General features: G+C 51.3%; 7 protein-coding genes across 7 annotated transcripts; 5 read left to right on the top strand and 2 right to left on the bottom strand.

Moving 5' to 3' along the window:
- Window positions 1-1,280: 1,280 nt before the first annotated feature.
- On the top strand, window positions 1,281-3,407 carry PV10_08290 (uncharacterized protein; the record flags this gene model as incomplete). The annotated part of the gene is made up of 3 exons (XM_016373286.1): window positions 1,281-1,400; window positions 1,451-1,607; window positions 1,656-3,407. The coding sequence occupies 3 exons, from the start codon at window positions 1,281-1,283 to the stop codon at window positions 3,308-3,310; spliced, it is 1,932 nt and encodes a 643-aa protein (XP_016220197.1). The 3' UTR covers window positions 3,311-3,407.
- A 500-nt stretch (window positions 3,408-3,907) lies between these two features.
- PV10_08289 (uncharacterized protein) lies at window positions 3,908-6,953 on the bottom strand. The gene has a single exon (XM_016373285.1). It carries the CDS (start codon window positions 6,807-6,809, stop codon window positions 4,071-4,073), a length of 2,739 nt encoding a protein of 912 aa, XP_016220196.1. The 5' UTR covers window positions 6,810-6,953; the 3' UTR covers window positions 3,908-4,070.
- Window positions 6,954-7,144: 191 nt separating this feature from the next.
- On the top strand, window positions 7,145-9,681 carry PV10_08288 (uncharacterized protein). Its single transcript, XM_016373284.1, has one exon. It carries the CDS (start codon window positions 7,340-7,342, stop codon window positions 9,263-9,265), a length of 1,926 nt encoding a protein of 641 aa, XP_016220195.1. The 5' UTR covers window positions 7,145-7,339; the 3' UTR covers window positions 9,266-9,681.
- PV10_08287 (uncharacterized protein) lies at window positions 9,478-11,202 on the bottom strand. Its single transcript, XM_016373283.1, has one exon. The coding sequence runs from the start codon at window positions 11,095-11,097 to the stop codon at window positions 9,973-9,975; it is 1,125 nt and encodes a 374-aa protein (XP_016220194.1). The 5' UTR covers window positions 11,098-11,202; the 3' UTR covers window positions 9,478-9,972.
- A 184-nt stretch (window positions 11,203-11,386) lies between these two features.
- On the top strand, window positions 11,387-13,462 carry PV10_08286 (uncharacterized protein). Its single transcript, XM_016373282.1, has 2 exons — window positions 11,387-11,848; window positions 11,895-13,462. Exons 1-2 carry the CDS (start codon window positions 11,547-11,549, stop codon window positions 13,198-13,200), a joined length of 1,608 nt encoding a protein of 535 aa, XP_016220193.1. The 5' UTR covers window positions 11,387-11,546; the 3' UTR covers window positions 13,201-13,462.
- A 9-nt stretch (window positions 13,463-13,471) lies between these two features.
- Window positions 13,472-15,665, top strand: PV10_08285 (SUMO-conjugating enzyme ubc9). Its single transcript, XM_016373281.1, has 3 exons — window positions 13,472-13,660; window positions 13,721-13,905; window positions 13,971-15,665. Exons 1-3 carry the CDS (start codon window positions 13,626-13,628, stop codon window positions 14,222-14,224), a joined length of 474 nt encoding a protein of 157 aa, XP_016220192.1. The 5' UTR covers window positions 13,472-13,625; the 3' UTR covers window positions 14,225-15,665.
- Window positions 15,666-16,048: 383 nt separating this feature from the next.
- PV10_08284 (asparagine synthase (glutamine-hydrolyzing)) lies at window positions 16,049-18,621 on the top strand. Its single transcript, XM_016373280.1, has 2 exons — window positions 16,049-16,264; window positions 16,353-18,621. Exons 1-2 carry the CDS (start codon window positions 16,239-16,241, stop codon window positions 18,088-18,090), a joined length of 1,764 nt encoding a protein of 587 aa, XP_016220191.1. The 5' UTR covers window positions 16,049-16,238; the 3' UTR covers window positions 18,091-18,621.
- Window positions 18,622-18,638: the final 17 nt, after the last annotated feature.

Genomic DNA, 18,638 nt, shown 5'->3' with positions numbered 1-18,638 from the left:
CCATCATCAGTGACAGGCAGCTTGTTCCTATGTTGACAAAACCAATTATGTCTGCCCATACTATATTACAGGCACAGCAGTCGTCAGTCTTCATTATGCACATCAAGGAATGCTTCTATTCTGTACAGTCAAAGTGCCACAAGGCTCTAGCAGCCCCACGTGACTTGGCTGGCTCTGCAAAAATCTGACATGTGACTGTGCACGTGCACTGTCCCCTGGGTTCTCTCAGCCTGGCCCGCCTCGCATGGTCAGATCAACTTGGGCAATGCAATTGCAATAGAGACCACCCCATGAGCCAGTTTTCACAGCAAGCGACTCAGCCGTGAGTATGAAAATGAACCTCTTCAAAACAAGAGCAAGAGCTGCCCATATCCTGCTTTGTGTCCTCAACCATGGACACTGATAATGGGATGAGACATGCTTATCCCTGAATACTTGCAGACTGTTTGAGGCGTCAAAGTCAAAGTCAACGCTTGCTACAAGAGACTTGACCAGGAAGCAATAGCAAACTCTGTTTGGTTCATTATCTGTCATGGCATAGCGTCAGGCCAACATCACAGCAGCTCTTTCTGTGAGACGGTTGGATTTCAAATTGTCAGGTTGAGGGTTGAAGGCCGAAGTTCTGTATCAACTCTATCCCTTCTCTCATGTCTATCCACCGCTCGACCTTGTTCTTGACCTTGATACTGTCGTTCACACGTTCTACCCTGTCTATCTATCATTCACACGTCTTTCTTATCTTCTGGTCTTCTACCGCGATGCTGGATTGGCTAGTCACAAGGCTCAGATCTGAGTTCCCTGTCTCTCCTTCCTACCACCCCCAGATCAACTTGTCAACCGCACCTGCCTCACACTTGGGATAAAATCACGCACAATGACTGCTAGGCAGGCATCAGCAACGCAGCAACGCAGCAACGCAGCAACGCATTGACGACCTCTTGGTACTTCACACGGTGGCTCCTGCCTTCTTGAGGCCCTTGCCAAGCCTCTCTTCTAATTTCATCATCCCCGGCCTTTCATTTCTTTTCTCCCAGACTGCCATCTTTCCTGCTTTCTCTCCCCTTCTCTCCCTCTCTATCAATCTGTATCTACCCGTCTCTCTTTTATCTCCCTCCTGGGTATCTTTCTTAATTACGCAGTGCCATAACACAGCTCTCCATATCTTTCTTTCCGTCTGAGGGCGTGGTTGCCCTCAGATTTCTCCTGCCCACCGTCATATCTCGACTCCCAAGCGATCTGCACCTTTCCTGATCTCACTGTCTTCTCTCTCGCTAGTCGTCATGCCTGACAACTCAGATCTCCTGGCCTTCGATGATGGAGATGAGCCAGGTAAAGATCTCCCTCTCAAAACCCTGACTCGATCTCGCTCAACGGAAGAAAGATTGAACAAGATCCAAATGGTAAGAATTTGACTTCTTTTACTATTGAACAGTCACTGAGCTGTTGATAGGAAGATCTAGGCAACGCCAATGCAGAGAGAGTGATGGTCGGGGATTCCAGCGAGTATTACCAGTTCAAGGCCCTCATCATTCGCCGTAGCGATATCCCCGGAACCCCAGAATACGAACAAGCGCAAAAGGACAAGGATAAAACTTCTCCATGGACTGGTAAGTGTCTTCTTCGTCTCGCCAAATACACTTTTGACCATGACATAGACTATGTCAAGACAAAGGACGCCATCGAGACAACCGTGGGTGCGAAGAACCCTGTCGGCTCAGAAATTGGACAAGGCCACCGTCCAGGCCTTGAAAAACGCCTGGCTGACGAACGTCGCCACAATAGACCGGAGGACTACCACCCGCAGCGCCCTGGCGGAAAGGCTCGAGGCAACGATCCAAAGTATGGCAAGCTTGCACATTCTCAGCCTTCTCTCCCACCTGGCTCCTTGGATCCCGCCAAAGACCCAGTCAACACACAGACCTACGGCAGACGCGGCGTAGTCCCCGCAAAGCGACGCCTTCCTTCGCTAGTAGCACCTGCAAAAGCACCCCTTCCTCCGCCAGGAGCGCCAACGCGACCGGCTAGACTCACAAAATACCCTGCGAACATGGTAACTGCAAAAGGACCCCTTCCTCAGCCAGCAGCGCGAGCGAGACCAGCCAGGCCCACAAAGTACTCTGAGAACTTGATGAGTGCGCCCCAATTTATGGCTGCTCTGCGTCATTTAGAGGGGGCAGCAGCCGAAGCTCGTGATAACTCAACCAGTCGCAAGAATGCCGAAGATAGTCAAGTTGATGTCAACGCGCCTGATATCAGAAAAGTCAAGCTTGAGGAACTCTCATTCCCAGCACAATGCCACTTGGACCCAAATGACGTCTCCACTCACACTGACGGAGCACCAAGCCCGGTTTCGACCTCCGAGCTGGCGGACTTGATCGATATGGACGATGACTCGATTGATGGTCTGGATGAGCTTACTGAAGGCTTCAAAGGGCTAGGTTTATCCGATCAGGACTGTTCCATGAAGGCTTTGTCTGGCCCTGTGTCAGCGCCAGCCACAACTTGGTGTTGCGCTACTTCTATCTGCGAGAGTATTATGGATTCCCCAAACCCTACTCCTCTCTGCGAGAGTATCATGGACTCACCAGTCCCTACTCAAGCTCTGTACAAGATCGATGAATTCGATGGTCAGGTGCTAGTGCACAATGGACGACGCTACATTCGAGAAGACGAGGTACTTCAACTGAAAGCACAGCTTCTGCTGCTGGCTAACTACGGAGTCAACCGTCCTGATCAAATCCCTGGTAGATCTGTCAGTGATCATGGCAAGGTCGTCATCGAGAGCCAAGATGCTCACAGCTCATCCTCTAATGCTCCAATTTCTCAGAAGGCTATTTCAGATGTCGTTGAAGCATCTGCGAACCTTGAAACTTCTCTGGGATCATCCAAACCTCCAGCAATGAAGGCTTCTAGTTCATCGGCCGGGCTGGCGCAGTCTCCTCTGGCTAGTCTACCTACCTCGACGACTGGATCCCACAGCAAGAAACCTGTTAACGGCCTCATGGAGTCGCGATGGGCTCCCAAAAACTTTCCACCAGCGGCACCGGAGCAGTCTCCTCTGGCTAATCGACCTACCCCGATGACTGGAATCCTCACTGAGAAATCCGTCAATGGTCTCACTCAATGGCGCTGGGCTGCCAAAGACTTTCCGCCAGCTGCTCCGGAGCAGTCTCCTCTGGCAACTCTACCTACCCAGATGAGGGGTCCCAGTCAGAAACCTGTCAAGGGTCTTATGCACTCTCGATGGGCGCCCAAAAATTTCAAGACTCTACAAAACCCTCAAGCAGGGCTCGACGAAGACAAACTCTAACCCCCAAAAGCCATAGATCTTTGGGTCAGATTGTCTTTGGAGGACTGTCTTGGAGCGCGCTTACGGACATATTTTACTTGATCAGGTCCCAGTCGGCGAGAATCAGAATATGTTGCCACATCCACCATGGCATCATCGGGAAGCAGCCAACTAATTGCGGGAAACACAATGTGAAAATGCCAACAATGGAAGAAATGAAGTTGGTAAGGCGCAAGGATGCCAAAGCTCTTGATCGAACGGCGAAGGGCGGATGATGCTTTTTTCCCGATATGATTGTGTTTATTTCTCGAGCTTTTGATGAGTTATTCCATTCAATGGCTCAAAGACAGGTATCTTACCTACCTAGGTGGGTAGGTATCGATTCAGTGCATTTATGTTTTCATGCGGCACGGTTCGAACGCGACCTCTTCTCTGCGACGAGAGAAGGCGACTTGTGATCGGGAGCTCTTCAGGATGATGGCTACTAGCGGATGAAGTTGGATCAATGGATCCATCCCAGCCTTGAGGCCATACATACATATCCTTGGAGAATTTCTGACTCGCATGTCTATTCTTCTATGATGAAGATAGCGTAGGCTAGCAACTATTTCCCACTTCAAGGAGAAGACTTGACTTTCATTCCATCTCGACTTTGCATCTGTCATCCATGATTTTTGCCATTTGTCTCATTTATCACGTTACCAGGCTCTCTACATACCTATGTTACAAGCCTTGTGCAAAGGATACCATGTCATCCTAAGCACGAGCTACTAATGACTAACTACAAGGCTCCTCGAACTCTTTCCTCCATCGCAGCGCCTGCTCGCTGTCGAACCATATTGACAATCCAGTCCTGTTGCGCTTTCCTCAAGCTCCGCAGTCGAGTGACATACGTGTTGAGTGTGCTGGCACTTGAATCGGCTTGAAGCTCTGAAAGACCGGTCGTTAGAAGCCATCGTTGTAGACGTTGTGGATCTGCGAATTGCTCGTTTGCTGCCGCTGCTATCGAAGAAGCTTGAGAAGGCTGTGTACCTGGAGTGGGAACGGAGGTCGGATTCGGTTGGGTCGTGTTGAGTGTAGTATTCGACGGGATGGTGTTTTGTTGTGTGGCTGTGATGGGACGTCTATGGTCTGAATCGAGTGATTCATCCGAGTCGACACGGCGGAGCACGGCGTTGCCCAGAGATATTTGATCTGTTTGTCTCGATTGTGCTGCTGCATTGCTGCGACTGTCATCATTTCCGTCCTCGTCATCCTCATCGTCATCCTCGACCATGGCGGCTCTTGGAAAGCCGATAGGTGGAACAGGTGTATCGGTATCTGGAGTTCTGGGTAGAGATGAATATCCTTCAAGTTCGGGCATACTATCTCCGTCCTCGGCGTCCTCGGCGTCCTCGGCGTCCTCGGCTTCCTCATCCTCCCCCCATGCGCCAGGGACACCCATGCCTAGACCAGCAGGATCGATCTCGTTGTCTTCGCCGTGAGCTTCGTCTAGATGGATCTGTAGCAGTTGTTCAATCATTTCCGGAGGCACATTACCACCTAGCTCTTCCTGGAGTTGACGCAATGCTGCCTGTCCTTCTGATTCGTCCTGTCCGGTGCCAGCAGGCTGGCCGAACCAGTTCATTATCCTTTGCAAGATGGTTCCTGTGGCGCCGGCGGTTGCTCCCGCAGCGTTGAATATGGTTTGCATGGGCGTGTTGAGTAGTGCTGGGTTCTGTCCTGCCGGGGCGCGGCGGACAAAGTCCGATTCTGAATCAGGAGGTGGTAGAACATCTGAGGATGAGGTTGGCATGTTTGTGAAGCGACGGGGGAGGAGGGCGATGAGATGTGGGATTTCGAGAAGCATAATGTGACGGGCTTCTTCGAGTGAGATCTCTAGCTTGGGAGTTGGTGGTGTGGAAGGTGATTGTGGGTAATGTCCAAGGGTTTCGGCCACTTCAACCAGTAAACTCGTGGCTTCGGGAGTGGTCCAAAGATCTTTGGCTCGAGTGAGGTAGAGTTGGGTATACAGCTTTTCGGCGTCGGTGGAAGGGAGCTTGGCCCATAATGATTTGGGTAAGGGGCTGATGTCAAGAGCGGAGGCGAGGCCGGACAATATGTATGGGTAACGGTGGATTGCCGATGCCAATTGCTGTCGTGCCTCGCGAGGCTTTCCATTTCTTAAATGTGCGAGAGCGAGTGAAATTTGGATGTTGGGCAGATGCGACCATGCCGAGCCAAAAGCGTCGTTCGAGCAGAGTTCGATGAATTTCGAGTGCTGTCTGCCTCGCAGGGCTAGCTGGTCGATCATCAACGTCACTCCGAATGGGTCATTAACCGGCTCGAATTGTAAGAGAATCTTGGACCATTCGAATGCCGTTCTCCAAGTTCCTCGCATTTCAAGATTCTTGATGTATCTCCAGATAGCAAGATATAATTCTCGGTTGGCAGGCTTGGAGAAGCCTAGCCTGGCATTGCCAGTCCTCACCGCTGCTGGGAATGAGCTGTGGACGGATTTTCCAAAGGTGTAAAGCGCTCTTTCGAGTAGATCGCCTGAGACTGAATGATCGCCTTGGTGTTTGGCAATCTCCGAGACCTGGAGTAGAGTGGCAATATGATAAGGATACATGGAGAGTAGCCCAATCATTCTCTGAGGGTCCATGGATTCAACCGCCATACGAAAATGCATCTGGGTCTCTCGGTAGAGTTGGTTGTGCATGATATTGTATCTTTTGACTGGAGCCTTCGATTGATCCGACAAATCCATGCTGAGCCCACCACTGGTTGCTAGCGGCCACTCTTCTCTTCCTTGGATGAAAATGTTCCTTCTAGAAGCCAAAGCACCGAGTTCCCTACCCCTCGAGGCATGTGAATATCTTCCCGTCAGTGCCGTCGCCAGATCAACACCACCCCCTTGCTGGTTCAGCTCTCGACGTCGAGGGGTTCGCGTTTGTGTGCGGGGCCCTTCACCTTCAAGCGCAATATTTCCGAAAAGACTCTTCATCTCATTTAATGGGTTCAGATTCTTCTCTTCAATACCAAGGAACTGCGTCGCACTCATATCCCATGTCTGGTCTTCCACCTGTTCTAGCGGTTGTGTAGATCGAGATGGACTCTTTGCATTGAGTTCTCTTAGGGCTCGGTCGATCTCATCGTCGGATTGGTGGTTTTGCGGCTCAGGCTCTGTTGCATTACCTTTGGCCTTTTTCTTTGACTTCTTTTTCTTCTTCTTGGGTTTAGAGCGAGGGGTGGGCTTCGATTCTTCATCTGAAAGAGACTGTTTAGTCGAGGGTTGTGGAGGGAGAGGCTCGGAATCTTCGTGGTCGGAACTGTCATCGTCTTGAACATCGTCTAGCATGTCAAACGCATTTCTAATCTTCGAGGTCTGCACTGCTCGATGATGGGTGTTTTCATCGTCTCCGTCATTTTCGTCTTCTTCGTCGTCATCTTCCTGCTGCTCGTATTCTTTCTTAGCCTGTTCAACCTGCCTTTGTAGTTCTTGCTCTCGCTGCAGTTTGCGAAGCGCCCTGGAAGACATTTTGTGGCGTTTGAACTGAGGAGACTCGTAGTGGCCGAGAGGAAAGGTGGGAAAGAGGGAGAAGGATCTGCTAACTGGTTTATCCCCACAGCCTCTTTTGTGTATGGCGGCGACACCGACCACAAGTCTCGGAGTATGTATGACTCGAAGGCGTGGAGTGACGTCGTCAGCGAGTGGCTTTACCCAAATAATTTTTGTGACTTGGAGCCTGGAGGGGCCCGAGGGGCGGCCGTGGGGGTCACGGTGGCGCCTATTGATATATTCAGCGGACCGTTTCATTCCGTGGTGCTGATACATACGGCTGATCATAAACCTCCCATATCCCAGCCTCACAACCTCCGCCATCGTCCATCATCTCTCCCTGCGTTTCACAACCACCGACGACGACTTCATACTCTTGTCACGCATCCCCCTCTCTCAAAACACGGACGGATCAATGTCCAATCCTCGGTCTTCGACTCGCATCTGACGTCGGTCGTCTCTCCCTCTCCCTTTCTTCAGATTTGTGATCCGATCCTCACACCGTCTCCATGCGTCGAGCCACCGTCTTTGCCCTTCGAACGGCCCGTCGCTCCACCATTCGAAAGTTCCTCGCCAAAGCCTCCCTCTCTGCTTCCAGTTATGGACTAAGCTCTGCACGTCCTGCCTTCCACGTTAGAACCTATAGCTCCTCGCGACAACCCCTTCAGGCTTCTATGCGTTTGCCTAAACTTCCGTTGGCCTTTATTGGGACATTGGGGGCCATTAGTGCATATTACGCCTATAGAGGGGATGGGCCGCAGCATCTTCTAGCTCAAACAAACCCAGCATCGTCACAGTCCGCCAGAGCTCTAACTTCCACGTCGCCTGCCGCTTCTGCCACGGCCCCATCTCCAGCCGCAGCCACCCAAGACCAAAACCGAAAAGCTTTAGTGGTAGATAACGATCAGTTCTTCACCGGTTCCATCGTTGGGGACGGACCGTTAGCTAAGGATACTGACGACTTCGGTCGCAAAGTCCTGGAGATGATGACCCCAGAGCAGGCCACCGAAAGACTGCGGAAGAATGAACAATCTTTTCTCGTCGGTCGCGGACGAGGCGTGGTGAGATATGATGTCGTCCAGCTTCCCAGCAATGATCCCATCGAAGATGATCATGCGGAGAAGATTGTAGAAGTTCCAAACTCGGTTGCAGCCACTCTCGATGGTCAGAACTCGTCGGATTGGATGTTTTGGGGTGTCTTCGACGGCCATTCGGGTTGGACCACTTCAGCCAAGCTCCGCCAGGTCCTCATCTCATTTGCGGCTCGCGAGCTGAACAGCACCTACAAAGCCGCTCTGTCCAATACCAAGTCACCTTTCCCACCTCCTGCCGCAATAGATGCCGCCCTCAAGTCTGCCTTCGTCAAATTGGATAATGAAATTTGTCTGGACAGTGTCAATACCCTCAACAAAAACCCCTCGAAGCGTCTCGCCGCCGAGCTTCTTGCCCCAGCTCTTTCTGGATCCTGTGCGCTCCTTTCATTTTACGATTCACAAAGCAAAACTCTGCGTGTCGCTTGCACGGGTGACTCACGCGCCATTCTTGGCCGTCGGAATCCAGTGACTGGTAAATGGTCCGCAACTCCTTTGTCAGAAGACCAAACGGGTAGCAATCCCAATGAAGAGGCTCGCATGCGTGCCGAGCACCCCGGTGAACCGAATGTCATCCGTGCTGGACGTGTTCTAGGCAATCTCGAACCTACCCGAGCATTTGGTGACGCGTTCTATAAATGGTCACGGGAAACTCAAGACCGAGTAAAGAGACATTGGTTCGGCCGTACGCCACATTCATTACTCAAAACACCACCGTATGTGACTGCAGAGCCTGTTGTCACGAGCACAAAGATTGAGCCTGGCAAAGGTGACTTTGTCGTAATGGCAACTGACGGTCTGTGGGAAATGCTGACTAACGAAGAAGTGGTCGGTCTGGTGGGTCAATGGATTGAACAACAAAATAAAAATGCGCAGGGCAAGGGATCAAACTCAAGCACAGCTTGGCTTACGTCGTGGTTCTCGTCTTCTTCGTCTAATGCCCTCCCAGTGGAAAAGGGCGGCAACATGGACAAGACTGGACGAGTGGACAGTTCCAAACCAGGAGCCGATGGCAGCAAGAATGGTGGCTCTGCTGAGAAGCCTATCCGCCAGCAACAATGGGCTGTGACAGAGAACAACAGTCGGTTCGTTGTCGAGGACAAGAATGCTGCCACTCACCTGATTCGCAATGCCCTTGGCGGCAAAGACCGGGACATGGTCTGCGCCCTACTCACCTTGCCCAGCCCGTATTCAAGACGGTATCGTGACGATCTGACCGTCGAAGTGATTTTCTTCGGTGAGGGAGATGCTGGAAAGAGTAAGGGTGGTGCGGGGCCCGGGGCCGTGGTCATCAATTCCGAGGCCAGTGCCAGTGAACAAGGCGAAATTAAACCGAAACTATAGAACGTCACAAGGAGGAAGTGAAACGACCAACGGTCGAAAGATTTGCTGCTGGCAAGATATATGACTTCTCGGGACAAACCGAAACCCAATGTGGTGACGAAGGACCTCCCTTTCCAGGCTGTCGACGAGCAATGGTCTTCCTGCCATTAGCAATCGACGACATGAGGCCCGCACCCGACTACGAACAACCACAGTCTATATACTGATGTTCAAAAGGAGGCAGGGGGCATAAGTTTGGTATAGACCAAGGGTCAAGTTGGAGGCGTCATGTCAGACCAGACTCTTTTCTTCATCTTTGTGTATTTATATATTTACAGTCTACAATCCGCACCGGTGGAACCGAGCCAACCATCAATACAGCTAGCCACTGAAGGTTGCACAACTGTGGTATTTCGCACTCTGTCCGTCGAGATTTATGTCGCGAGGTCGAAATGGCGATGTAGATGCGATCAGACACATTCCAGAGGCATCGACGGAACGTATTGTATGCCGTGCATAGAAAGTCGGAAAAGGATTTCTGATCCCGCTCAATCCGAGTACTGACGGTGCAGATGAGATGTACTGCGCGCAATGCACAGCTCCTTAGAAGCCCACAAGCCATGAGGCTGGCTCACCACGTCGCGGAATCAAAAGAAAATCCGCATGGATTCGGAAGAGTTCTCCGTGACCATGGCAAGGACTCGAGTAGACCCAGAGGCGAACTGGACTCAGGTGCGAGAAGGAGGACGGCTTCGTGGAGCTTGTGGTCCCTTTTGTGGAACTGCGGTCGAAGGCTGTGCAGGCCTCAGCGTTCGCACTGGCACATGATGGTTAGGGTTGAGCTGAGGAGCTTTCTGGACCATGGGCATCACCGTGAAAGGCTTGGACCCTCGTACTGCCAGCTTGCCCAGCGGCCGAAGCACCAGTTGCGCAGAAGCAGAACCTATCAGATACAACATGAGTGCAGATGAAGGACCGATATATGCCAGGTAGAGTGGAAAAGCACCTGCGGCAAAAGCCATGGCTTGGGCAAGGTTCAGTAGAAGGTATCGAGTGTTGAGATACTTGTGCATCGCAGTCGGAGTGGATCTTTCCACTGTTTCGAAGATTCTGGCTTTCATTTTGGGGTTGAGAAGAGCTTTGGTAGCTCCGTAAGCGTTTGCCAGAGATATAGCGCCAAATGCAAGGGGTAATATATAGTATGGATCCATTGAGACCAGGTCTGTCACCCAAGGGAGCCCTTGATCGACAAACCCAGGCTCTTGAGGGACGATCTCGGCGTTGACTGTTCCCTTGGTAAGCCCGAGCCAGTTCGTAATGGTTCTTTCGTCTCCAGTCATACGCCGTATGACATCTGCATTGAGGATCCATACTGGCAAGAAGGACACAATGAGGAGGAAGGGGACACCCGAAGGAAGTACTTTGTTGTCCTTTTGTAGTAGAGCCTGCCGAATCTTGAGTTGAGACTGGACCCATTTCTCAGCTTCTTCCGCCGCGGCTGGGCTTGTGGGGGGAAATCTTGCTAATGCCTGGCGTCGGTAGATGTGACGCCAGGTTTGGAGAATATTTGACAGAGCCGCGCGGCGATTGGCGTTCTGATCGATCTTGCATTGGATGGGAAACCAAGCGAATCTGGCGAGGGCAGCAGTCAGGGGAATCGAGAATGCCCATGACAGACCTGAGACCGAGTGTACTTCTTGAAAGACCCAATGTGAAGCCTGAAGGAGTTCTGTGACTGCATGATTCCGGCGTGAAGCACAAAAGGTGCGCTGTAGAGAGGGACGCTGGACGGTACGAGGCTGCGGTCTAAGAGAGGAGAAGCACACCGGCCTCAGCCGACAGAGAGGAGTCATTGATGGGACTCATTGGTTAGGGAGAGGCTCCCTTGCCAGTAGTTAGGGAGAAGACATCGAAGGAGGGCCAGGACGGGCAGTGATGTGTCGACGCTGAGCAATGACAGGACCAGAGTATATGAAGTCGTCTTGGATCAGATTCCCAAAATTATAGAGATTCGGATTAACTATTATGAGGTGCCGGATAAACCTCTCATATCAACCTCCGATTGGCGGAGGCGGACTGACGCCTGCGGGCGAGGGTCATGCATCATGATCACAATCGCGGATCACGTTTCGATTTGACTGGAAGTCAACATGCTGCCGCCAATCTCTCGTTGATACCGGCTCGCTTACATTCAATCTGGCTGTGGGACATCATTACTGATGCCAACGCCCTCAAGCCCCATCTCTCTGTCATTTCCTTTAGGAAGCATGTGCATGACTGACCTCAACCTGACGCAACCGCCATGGCTGCCTCTGTTCTACTAGCTCTCGTTGCCGCCATCCCCCTGCTTCCTCCTCTTGGCATCCTTCTAGCACGCTTCATCCTTCGAGTATGGGGTTGGTCTCTGCTATCACAGTCCCGCGGACGGAGAGCCGCCATTGTTGTCAAGGTCGCAAAGGATAGAGCGGCGTTGACAGCGGAGCAAGATCTGCAGCTGGACACTGACGATGGCTGGGAGAAAGTCGAACGAGTTGGGGAGGCCGCTAATGGCGAGTCCCTTCCAGAAGAGTGGCATGGTGTTGTAGGATTCTTCCACCCTTTCTGGTGAGTGACACACGCTGAAGCTATACTTTGTTCTGACCATGCGCAGCAACGCTGGTGGGGGAGGAGAACGAGTTCTTTGGGCAGCAATTGCCGCTACGCAACGAAGATGGCCCCAAGCAACCTGTGTAGTCTACACAGGCGATCATGATATTGACCGCGATGTTGTGGTGGCAACGGTGGAAAACCGCTTTGGGATCAGGCTACAAGAACATTCTCTCGTCTTCATCTATCTCACCAGGCGCCGATTTGTTCTCGCCAGCACGTATCCATTCTTCACTCTTGCCGGCCAGTCCTTTGGCTCATTGATCTTGGCTCATGAAGCTTTTCAACTGCTCGTCCCGGACATTTTTATCGATACAATGGGTTACGCATTCGGGCTGGCCTTTTGCAGATTTCTGTTTCCCAAAATCCCTACAGGAGCATATGTCCATTACCCTACCATTTCCACGGATATGCTTGAAAGCCTTGACGACACTACAGGTGAAAAGGGCATCCATTCAGGTGCAGGGACTGGCTTGAAGGGTCGTGGCAAACGGTTATACTGGCGAGCCTTTGCATGGCTGTACGGCTGGGTTGGAAGCCAAATCGATGTGGTCATGTGCAACTCATCATGGACCTCGGGGCACATTCGACAGCTTTGGAAACCCAAAAGACCTTCCTCAAATTTCGCCTCTGTTGTCTATCCGCCATGCCCGGTAGAGGAGCTAGAAGCGAAGATCCAGTTGACACCAGAGAGCGAGAAGAAGCGGGAAAACATTGTGCTCTACATTGCCCAATTCCGCCCCGAAAAGAACCATTCACTCATTCTGCGTTCATTTGCCAAGTATCGCCGTCAGTCCAAGAAAGATCCCAAGCTCGTTCTAATTGGGTCGGTGCGAAGCAATACTCCGGACGAGAAACACGTTTACAAGTTACGATTGGAAGCAAGAGAATTAAAGATCGACGATGCGACCACCTTTATCTGCGACGCCCCGTTCTCCACGATATTGAAATACCTCCAGAGATCGAGTGTGACCACCAATGGCATGTACTCGGAGCATTTTGGCATCGGCAACGTGGAAGGACTTGCTGCGGGACTGATTCCTGTGGTTCATAATAGCGGCGGACCCAAACTCGACATTGTGGTTCCGTATAAAGGCCAGCCTGTGGGTTACCTTGGAGAATCAGACCAAGACTATGCTGAAGGTTTCCTCAAAGTGGAATCTCTCGACGCCCAGGAACGATACCAGATGAGACAGAGGGGTCGCGCTAGCACCAAACGTTTCACAGAAGCGGCTTTCGCAGACAAGTGGATAAGTGAGATGCAAGTGCTGGTCACGTTGCAATCTTCCAGGTCGGGAGATTGGTTGTGAGGTTCATACGGAGGGTTCATATGGAGGTTTTTTCCAGTGGCACGCCTCTTGGGTGTCACTTTGAATTGGTTGTTCAGGAGAATCTACCCATCTACTCGGCCCTCTGATCCAGCGAGATTCTATTCCATGTGCTATTAAAGCGGCGATAGTACCTAGAAGTTAAGACCAAAAGCAGCCACATGTATGACTAATTGATTGCCAAGATCGGCGAGAACCGCCTGCAAGGCTCTGGCGTGCCTGATCTGCAGTTGTCAAAAGATCAGATCATTAAACCTCGCCTACAAATTGTCATTTGCGTTTCTCTTCTTCAGCCTTGTAACCATCGCAATTCGATTGCCAAGCGCATAGACTGCAAGACACTCTCTATTTGTGACTACACGTATCGTCCAGCCTTTCCTGGAACAAACACCATCTCGTCGTTCATCATGTCTCTCTGCCTCAATCGCTTACAGGAAGAACGGTAAGTTCGCCTCATCCAACTGTCCCCCGTCTGTTCGAGTGTCTGATTGGAGGTCAATAGAAAACAATGGCGCAAGGATCATCCGTTTGGATTCTTCGCTAGACCCGCCAGAGGAGCCGGAGGAGTTGTCGATCTCAAGAATTGGGAAGTGGGCATTCCGGGCCGGGAAAAGACCATCTGGGAAGGCGGTTTGTTCAAATTGAACTTGACATTCCCAGATGAGTATCCTACAAAGCCCCCCAAATGTGAGGGATTTTTGCCAGAGTACAGATTGACGCCATCTTTTGCTGACCGAACCTGTTTACCTCAGGCCGATTCACTCCTCCACTGTTCCACCCAAATGTCTACCCTTCCGGCACAGTCTGTCTTTCGATCCTGAATGAAGAGGAGGGATGGAAACCAGCAATCACCATCAAGCAAATCTTACTGGGCATTCAAGATCTCCTCAACGACCCCAATCCCGAATCTCCGGCTCAAGCGGATGCGTACAACCTATTCAAGAAGGATTTGGCGGCATATGAGAAAAAGGTCAAGAGCATCGTCAAGGAGAACCCCGCACCGTAAGATGGGCTGCGACAAGTGTTGGCGTTGCATGACATTGCATAGCACATGTGTGACAGCGACAGCGAATGAGACATATGATTTTATGGGATTGGGAGCGTCATCAACGTGCATTGGCTGTATTGAGCACGGAGTTTCTGCTGAGGTTCAAGGCTATTGGGCTGGGGCATGACACATCATGGCGGGCGTTTGCGGCCTGACATGGAATTTTTTGAAATTGGCGAGCATGGCGTCCTGAAGGTGGACGGCCACGTGTCGAACCGGGTCGACCACATCAAGAGTCCAATCACCGGCCCCGGAACTGTTTTGTGTCTCCTGGTCGGAATCCTAAAGCTGGAGCTGGAGTTACAGAGAATTAGATGTCCAGAAATCAGCTACTCAGCTACAGAGTCTCCGATCTTTCACAAGCAAACATTGGGCCGGGGACCAGGTTGAACATGCCCGAATGCGAAAGCGTGGGGGAGTTTTTTTACTAGGGCCGCAGGCATGAAGGCTGACCAGCGACCAATGGTCATTACTGAGATCAGAAGCTATTGGTAATGCTGGGAGATACATTAGGTATGTGGATGGATGTGGTTAACCTTCCAACATACATCTGTCGTCGCCACATACCTACTATATCGAGGAAATGATACCCTTGAATCCGGCTGATAGTTGTGTTCAAGTCTGGAGAATCCTTGCCAGCCACGAATCTTGATGCCCAAGTCCTACCTTTAAACCTAAATAGAGGATTCATTCAACCAACCATTCTAGAACGATGGTCGCGTGCCAAAAGGCCAACTGCGTCGAGCCACAGCCAAGGACTCACAACCAATTAAGCCTAATCATAGCCCAGAAAGCTAAGTAGGCGGTCAAGAAAGATTGACGACACCGTCATCCCACCAAGCGTCGGATAGACGTAGGCCTGAGATTATCCTTGTTCCAATGCGCTGAGACTCATGACGGGATGACACGTCTCTTGCTTGCTGTGCTTGCCCAACTGGCGGTGTCCAGGTTCTTCAAGTTCTACGCGAGCAAAAGAGTAATCTTGTCCAGACACCCAGAGCATGTTCCCGAAGTTTTGATATCATGGAGGGGCAAAATATGGAGGGCAAAGGCCCACACTGAGATTTCTTATCCTTATCGTAGCACCCCTGGACACCATCGCTTCTTAACCCTGTTATGTAAGAGTGGAGAGAGATTGAGGTCAGATTCGACGCCGAGGGACCGCAGTTCTCCGCCTTGAACCGGTAACTAGGTGTCTAGGTATTGTGGTAGGGTATGCATGGTAGGCATGCAACGGGCGGATAGACGACACAAAAAGGGATATGTTGGGCAACATCAGATATGCACTCCAGATTTGTGGTGGTTAGAGTACTCTAAGATGACGGCGAAATTGTGGCGATTGTGTAACCACGACTTGGGACAATCAGGAGAGACACGACTACCATGATCAAGTAGGAAGTAATAATGATTGAATTTAAATGGAGCATCCATCCCACTCCTTGCCACCGAACGCTCGATTGATAGAGGAGTAGAAATCTGTCGCCGTGAATCAGACCATTCTAATATTTCAGTTGTTAAGAGCAATTTGGGGGATTCCAGTAAGTTCTCCAGGCCCTACACAATTGAAATTAGGGCACAGTTGGGATCTGGGGCACCCGACATCTTACCTAGACTTGCCTAGAGAGAAGAAGCCTAAGACAGGGGAGCAAAGGGACCTGCGTCATCCCCGTCTCGCCGCTCCGAGTCCACCCACTCAGCAGCCCGAGGAGCCCTAAGCACCCACGCACCCTTAACCCCCCCTCCCCCTCCCCCCTCCCTCTGATTGTCGGTGTGATTCTCTTCTCTGCTTCTTCTGTCCTTCCAAGTTCCGCGTACCTGGAATTTTGACTCATCCCGCTCTGCCCGCTCCAATTTTCTGGCCGGCGTCGAACTTTTTTATTTCCTCCCACGCCCGCGCCGCCACACTTTTCCTCCCTTGCATCTAGACATTTCCCAATATACCAGGCGATCAACCAGGAGCTCGTGGGCAACCATGTGTGGTATTTTCGCATGTCATGGGTATGCTTCCACCTTTTTGGGCCTCAACCCTGTCTCCCTTCCTCGAATTATCGTGTCCTTGGACTGACTAACATACCCTGCATCGCAGCCATCCTTCGGTAGCCGCCTTTAAAACCCAAGCACTCCAGTGTGTCAAATGCTTAAGACATCGTGGACCCGACTGGTCTGGCAACTGGACCGGCAAAAACACCATCCTCTGTCATGAGCGGTTGAGCATTGTCGGCGTCGACACCGGCGCTCAGCCTCTGGTCAACGACGAGGGCACCATTGCCTTGGCCGTCAATGGAGAAATCTACAACCACCGAATTCTGCGCAAGCAGCTCAAGAAGCCCTACAATTTCAGAACCCACAGTGATTGCGAAGTCATCATTCCTCTGTATCAAGAATATGGCATTGACGCTCCCAAACAACTCGATGGCATGTTTTCGTTTGTGCTCTACGACATGGAACAAGACCGCACAATCGCCGCAAGAGATCCGATCGGCATCACTTCCTTTTATATTGGTCGATCCTCTCAAACACCCGGCGCAGTCTTCTTCGCTTCAGAGCTGAAAGCGCTTGCCCCCGTCTGTGACAAGATTGACGTCTTTCCTCCGGGCCATGTTTATGACTCCAAGACCGATTCCCTCACTCGATATTTCGAACCTTCATGGTGGGACCCGGAGCGCATCCCAGACACCCCACTCGATTTGAAGTTGCTCAGAAAGACTTTGGAGAAGTCGGTGCTGAAGCGACTCATGGCCGAAGTACCATATGGAGTTCTTCTGTCGGGAGGCTTGGATTCGAGCTTGACTGCATCCATCGCCCAGCGAGAATCTCTACGTCAACGTGCCCTCGTCGACCGGGCTCAGACCAACGGTGCGGTCAACGGCGCAACCAATGGCGACGTCCAGACCGGGACCAAATTGGTGGGTATCGATGATGAGGATGAATTATCCACCGTCACTTTCCTCCCACAATTGCATTCCTTTTCCATCGGTCTCCCCGGCGCCCCAGACACCAAGGCTGCTCTGGAGGTGGCCAAGTTCTTGGGCACCAAACATTACGACTTTACCTTCACTATTCAAGAAGGATTGGATGCTCTTTCAGACGTCATTTACCATTTGGAGTCGTATGATGTGACCACCATCCGTGCTTCCACTCCCATGTACCTTTTGAGCCGAAAAATCAAAGCCATGGGTGTCAAGATGGTGTTGAGCGGTGAAGGCAGTGACGAAATCTTTGGAGGATACCTGTATTTCCACGGCGCCCCTAACAAGGAGGAGTTCCACAAGGAAACGGTCAAGCGAGTCAAGAACCTGCATTTGTCTGATTGTTTGCGTGCCAACAAATCGACGTCGGCCTGGGGTCTGGAAGCCCGTGTTCCTTTCCTCGACAAACAGTTCCTTGAGGTCGCCATGAACATCGATCCTCAAGAGAAGATGTACACCAAGGATCGAATTGAAAAGTACATTATTCGAAAGGCTTTTGACACCTCGGACGAGCCAGACGTCAAGCCTTATCTCCCGGATAGCATCTTGTGGCGGCAAAAGGAGCAGTTCAGCGATGGCGTAGGCTATGGCTGGATCGACGCGCTCAAGGACAACGCCGAACTCAACGTGACCGACGAAATGATGGCCAACCCCAAGCCAGAATGGGGCAACGATATCCCCACCAGCAAAGAGGCCTACTGGTACCGCACCATGTTTGACGAGCATTTCCCTTCCTACTGTGCATCCACCGTGGCGAGATGGACTCCCACGTGGTCGAAACAGACCGACCCCAGTGGCAGAGCCATTGGAACTCATGTTGCAAGATACGAGGGCGCCACCGATTCAGGATCGTGATTGGAGACTTGGATAGAGCGGCGTGGCATTTTGGTCTTTATGTTGCCTTTGTTTTTTGTCTACGGCGGATTTCTCTGCAGCCAGATTGTGATCAAAGACGAAAAAAAGCCCTGGAGCTCAAACTCGGACAAGATAAAAGCGTGATTGCTGGGAAGGCTGTTTGTGTCTACTAGAATCCTGTCTTGACTGGAAGAGGAGAGCGAGAGCATGCTCACTTGATACCTATGATTGCACGCTCACCTGACATGGGATGGGAAAGAAAGAAATCAGAATCAGAACTGTAATGACTATAGACTATGTAGGGCAAAGATAGGAGCATGGTAGAAACTATATGTGAGAAGAGATCTGATGGACAAGCTGTTGGGTAGGAGTTCAGTGATCTTGACTCGTACAAGGCAGATTTCGATTCTAGTGTTGGATGGCATTTATCATTGGGCATGTTAGAGGGTTATGTATGCAAGTCGCCGCGATAGGCCAAACACATACAGAAGGGACATCAGTATGAGCCCCTAGGTAGAATATACTATACGGTATAAATGATATCTAGG

This window comes from Exophiala mesophila (genome assembly GCF_000836275.1).
Source record: "Exophiala mesophila strain CBS 40295 unplaced genomic scaffold supercont1.6, whole genome shotgun sequence".
In the NCBI taxonomy this organism is placed as follows: Eukaryota; Fungi; Ascomycota; class Eurotiomycetes; order Chaetothyriales; family Herpotrichiellaceae; genus Exophiala; species Exophiala mesophila.
The sequence above is the reverse complement of the archived record's forward strand: the minus strand, read 5'-3'. Positions and strand labels throughout refer to the sequence as shown.

Bases quoted from the DNA above. Each gene is read 5' to 3' on its own strand.
- PV10_08289 (XM_016373285.1), bottom strand. From the start codon at position 6,809: ATGTCTTCCAGGGCGCTTCGCAAACTGCAGCGAGAGCAAGAACTACAA.
- PV10_08288 (XM_016373284.1), top strand. From the start codon at position 7,340: ATGCGTCGAGCCACCGTCTTTGCCCTTCGAACGGCCCGTCGCTCCACC.
- PV10_08287 (XM_016373283.1), bottom strand. From the start codon at position 11,097: ATGACTCCTCTCTGTCGGCTGAGGCCGGTGTGCTTCTCCTCTCTTAGA.
- PV10_08286 (XM_016373282.1), top strand. From the start codon at position 11,547: ATGGCTGCCTCTGTTCTACTAGCTCTCGTTGCCGCCATCCCCCTGCTT. The intron at 11,849-11,894 runs GTGAGTGACACA...GACCATGCGCAG, and splicing joins GGATTCTTCCACCCTTTCTG to CAACGCTGGTGGGGGAGGAG.
- PV10_08285 (XM_016373281.1), top strand. From the start codon at position 13,626: ATGTCTCTCTGCCTCAATCGCTTACAGGAAGAACG. The intron at 13,661-13,720 runs GTAAGTTCGCCT...GGAGGTCAATAG, and splicing joins AATCGCTTACAGGAAGAACG to AAAACAATGGCGCAAGGATC. The intron at 13,906-13,970 runs GTGAGGGATTTT...TGTTTACCTCAG, and splicing joins TCCTACAAAGCCCCCCAAAT to GCCGATTCACTCCTCCACTG.
- PV10_08284 (XM_016373280.1), top strand. From the start codon at position 16,239: ATGTGTGGTATTTTCGCATGTCATGG. The intron at 16,265-16,352 runs GTATGCTTCCAC...CCTGCATCGCAG, and splicing joins GGTATTTTCGCATGTCATGG to CCATCCTTCGGTAGCCGCCT.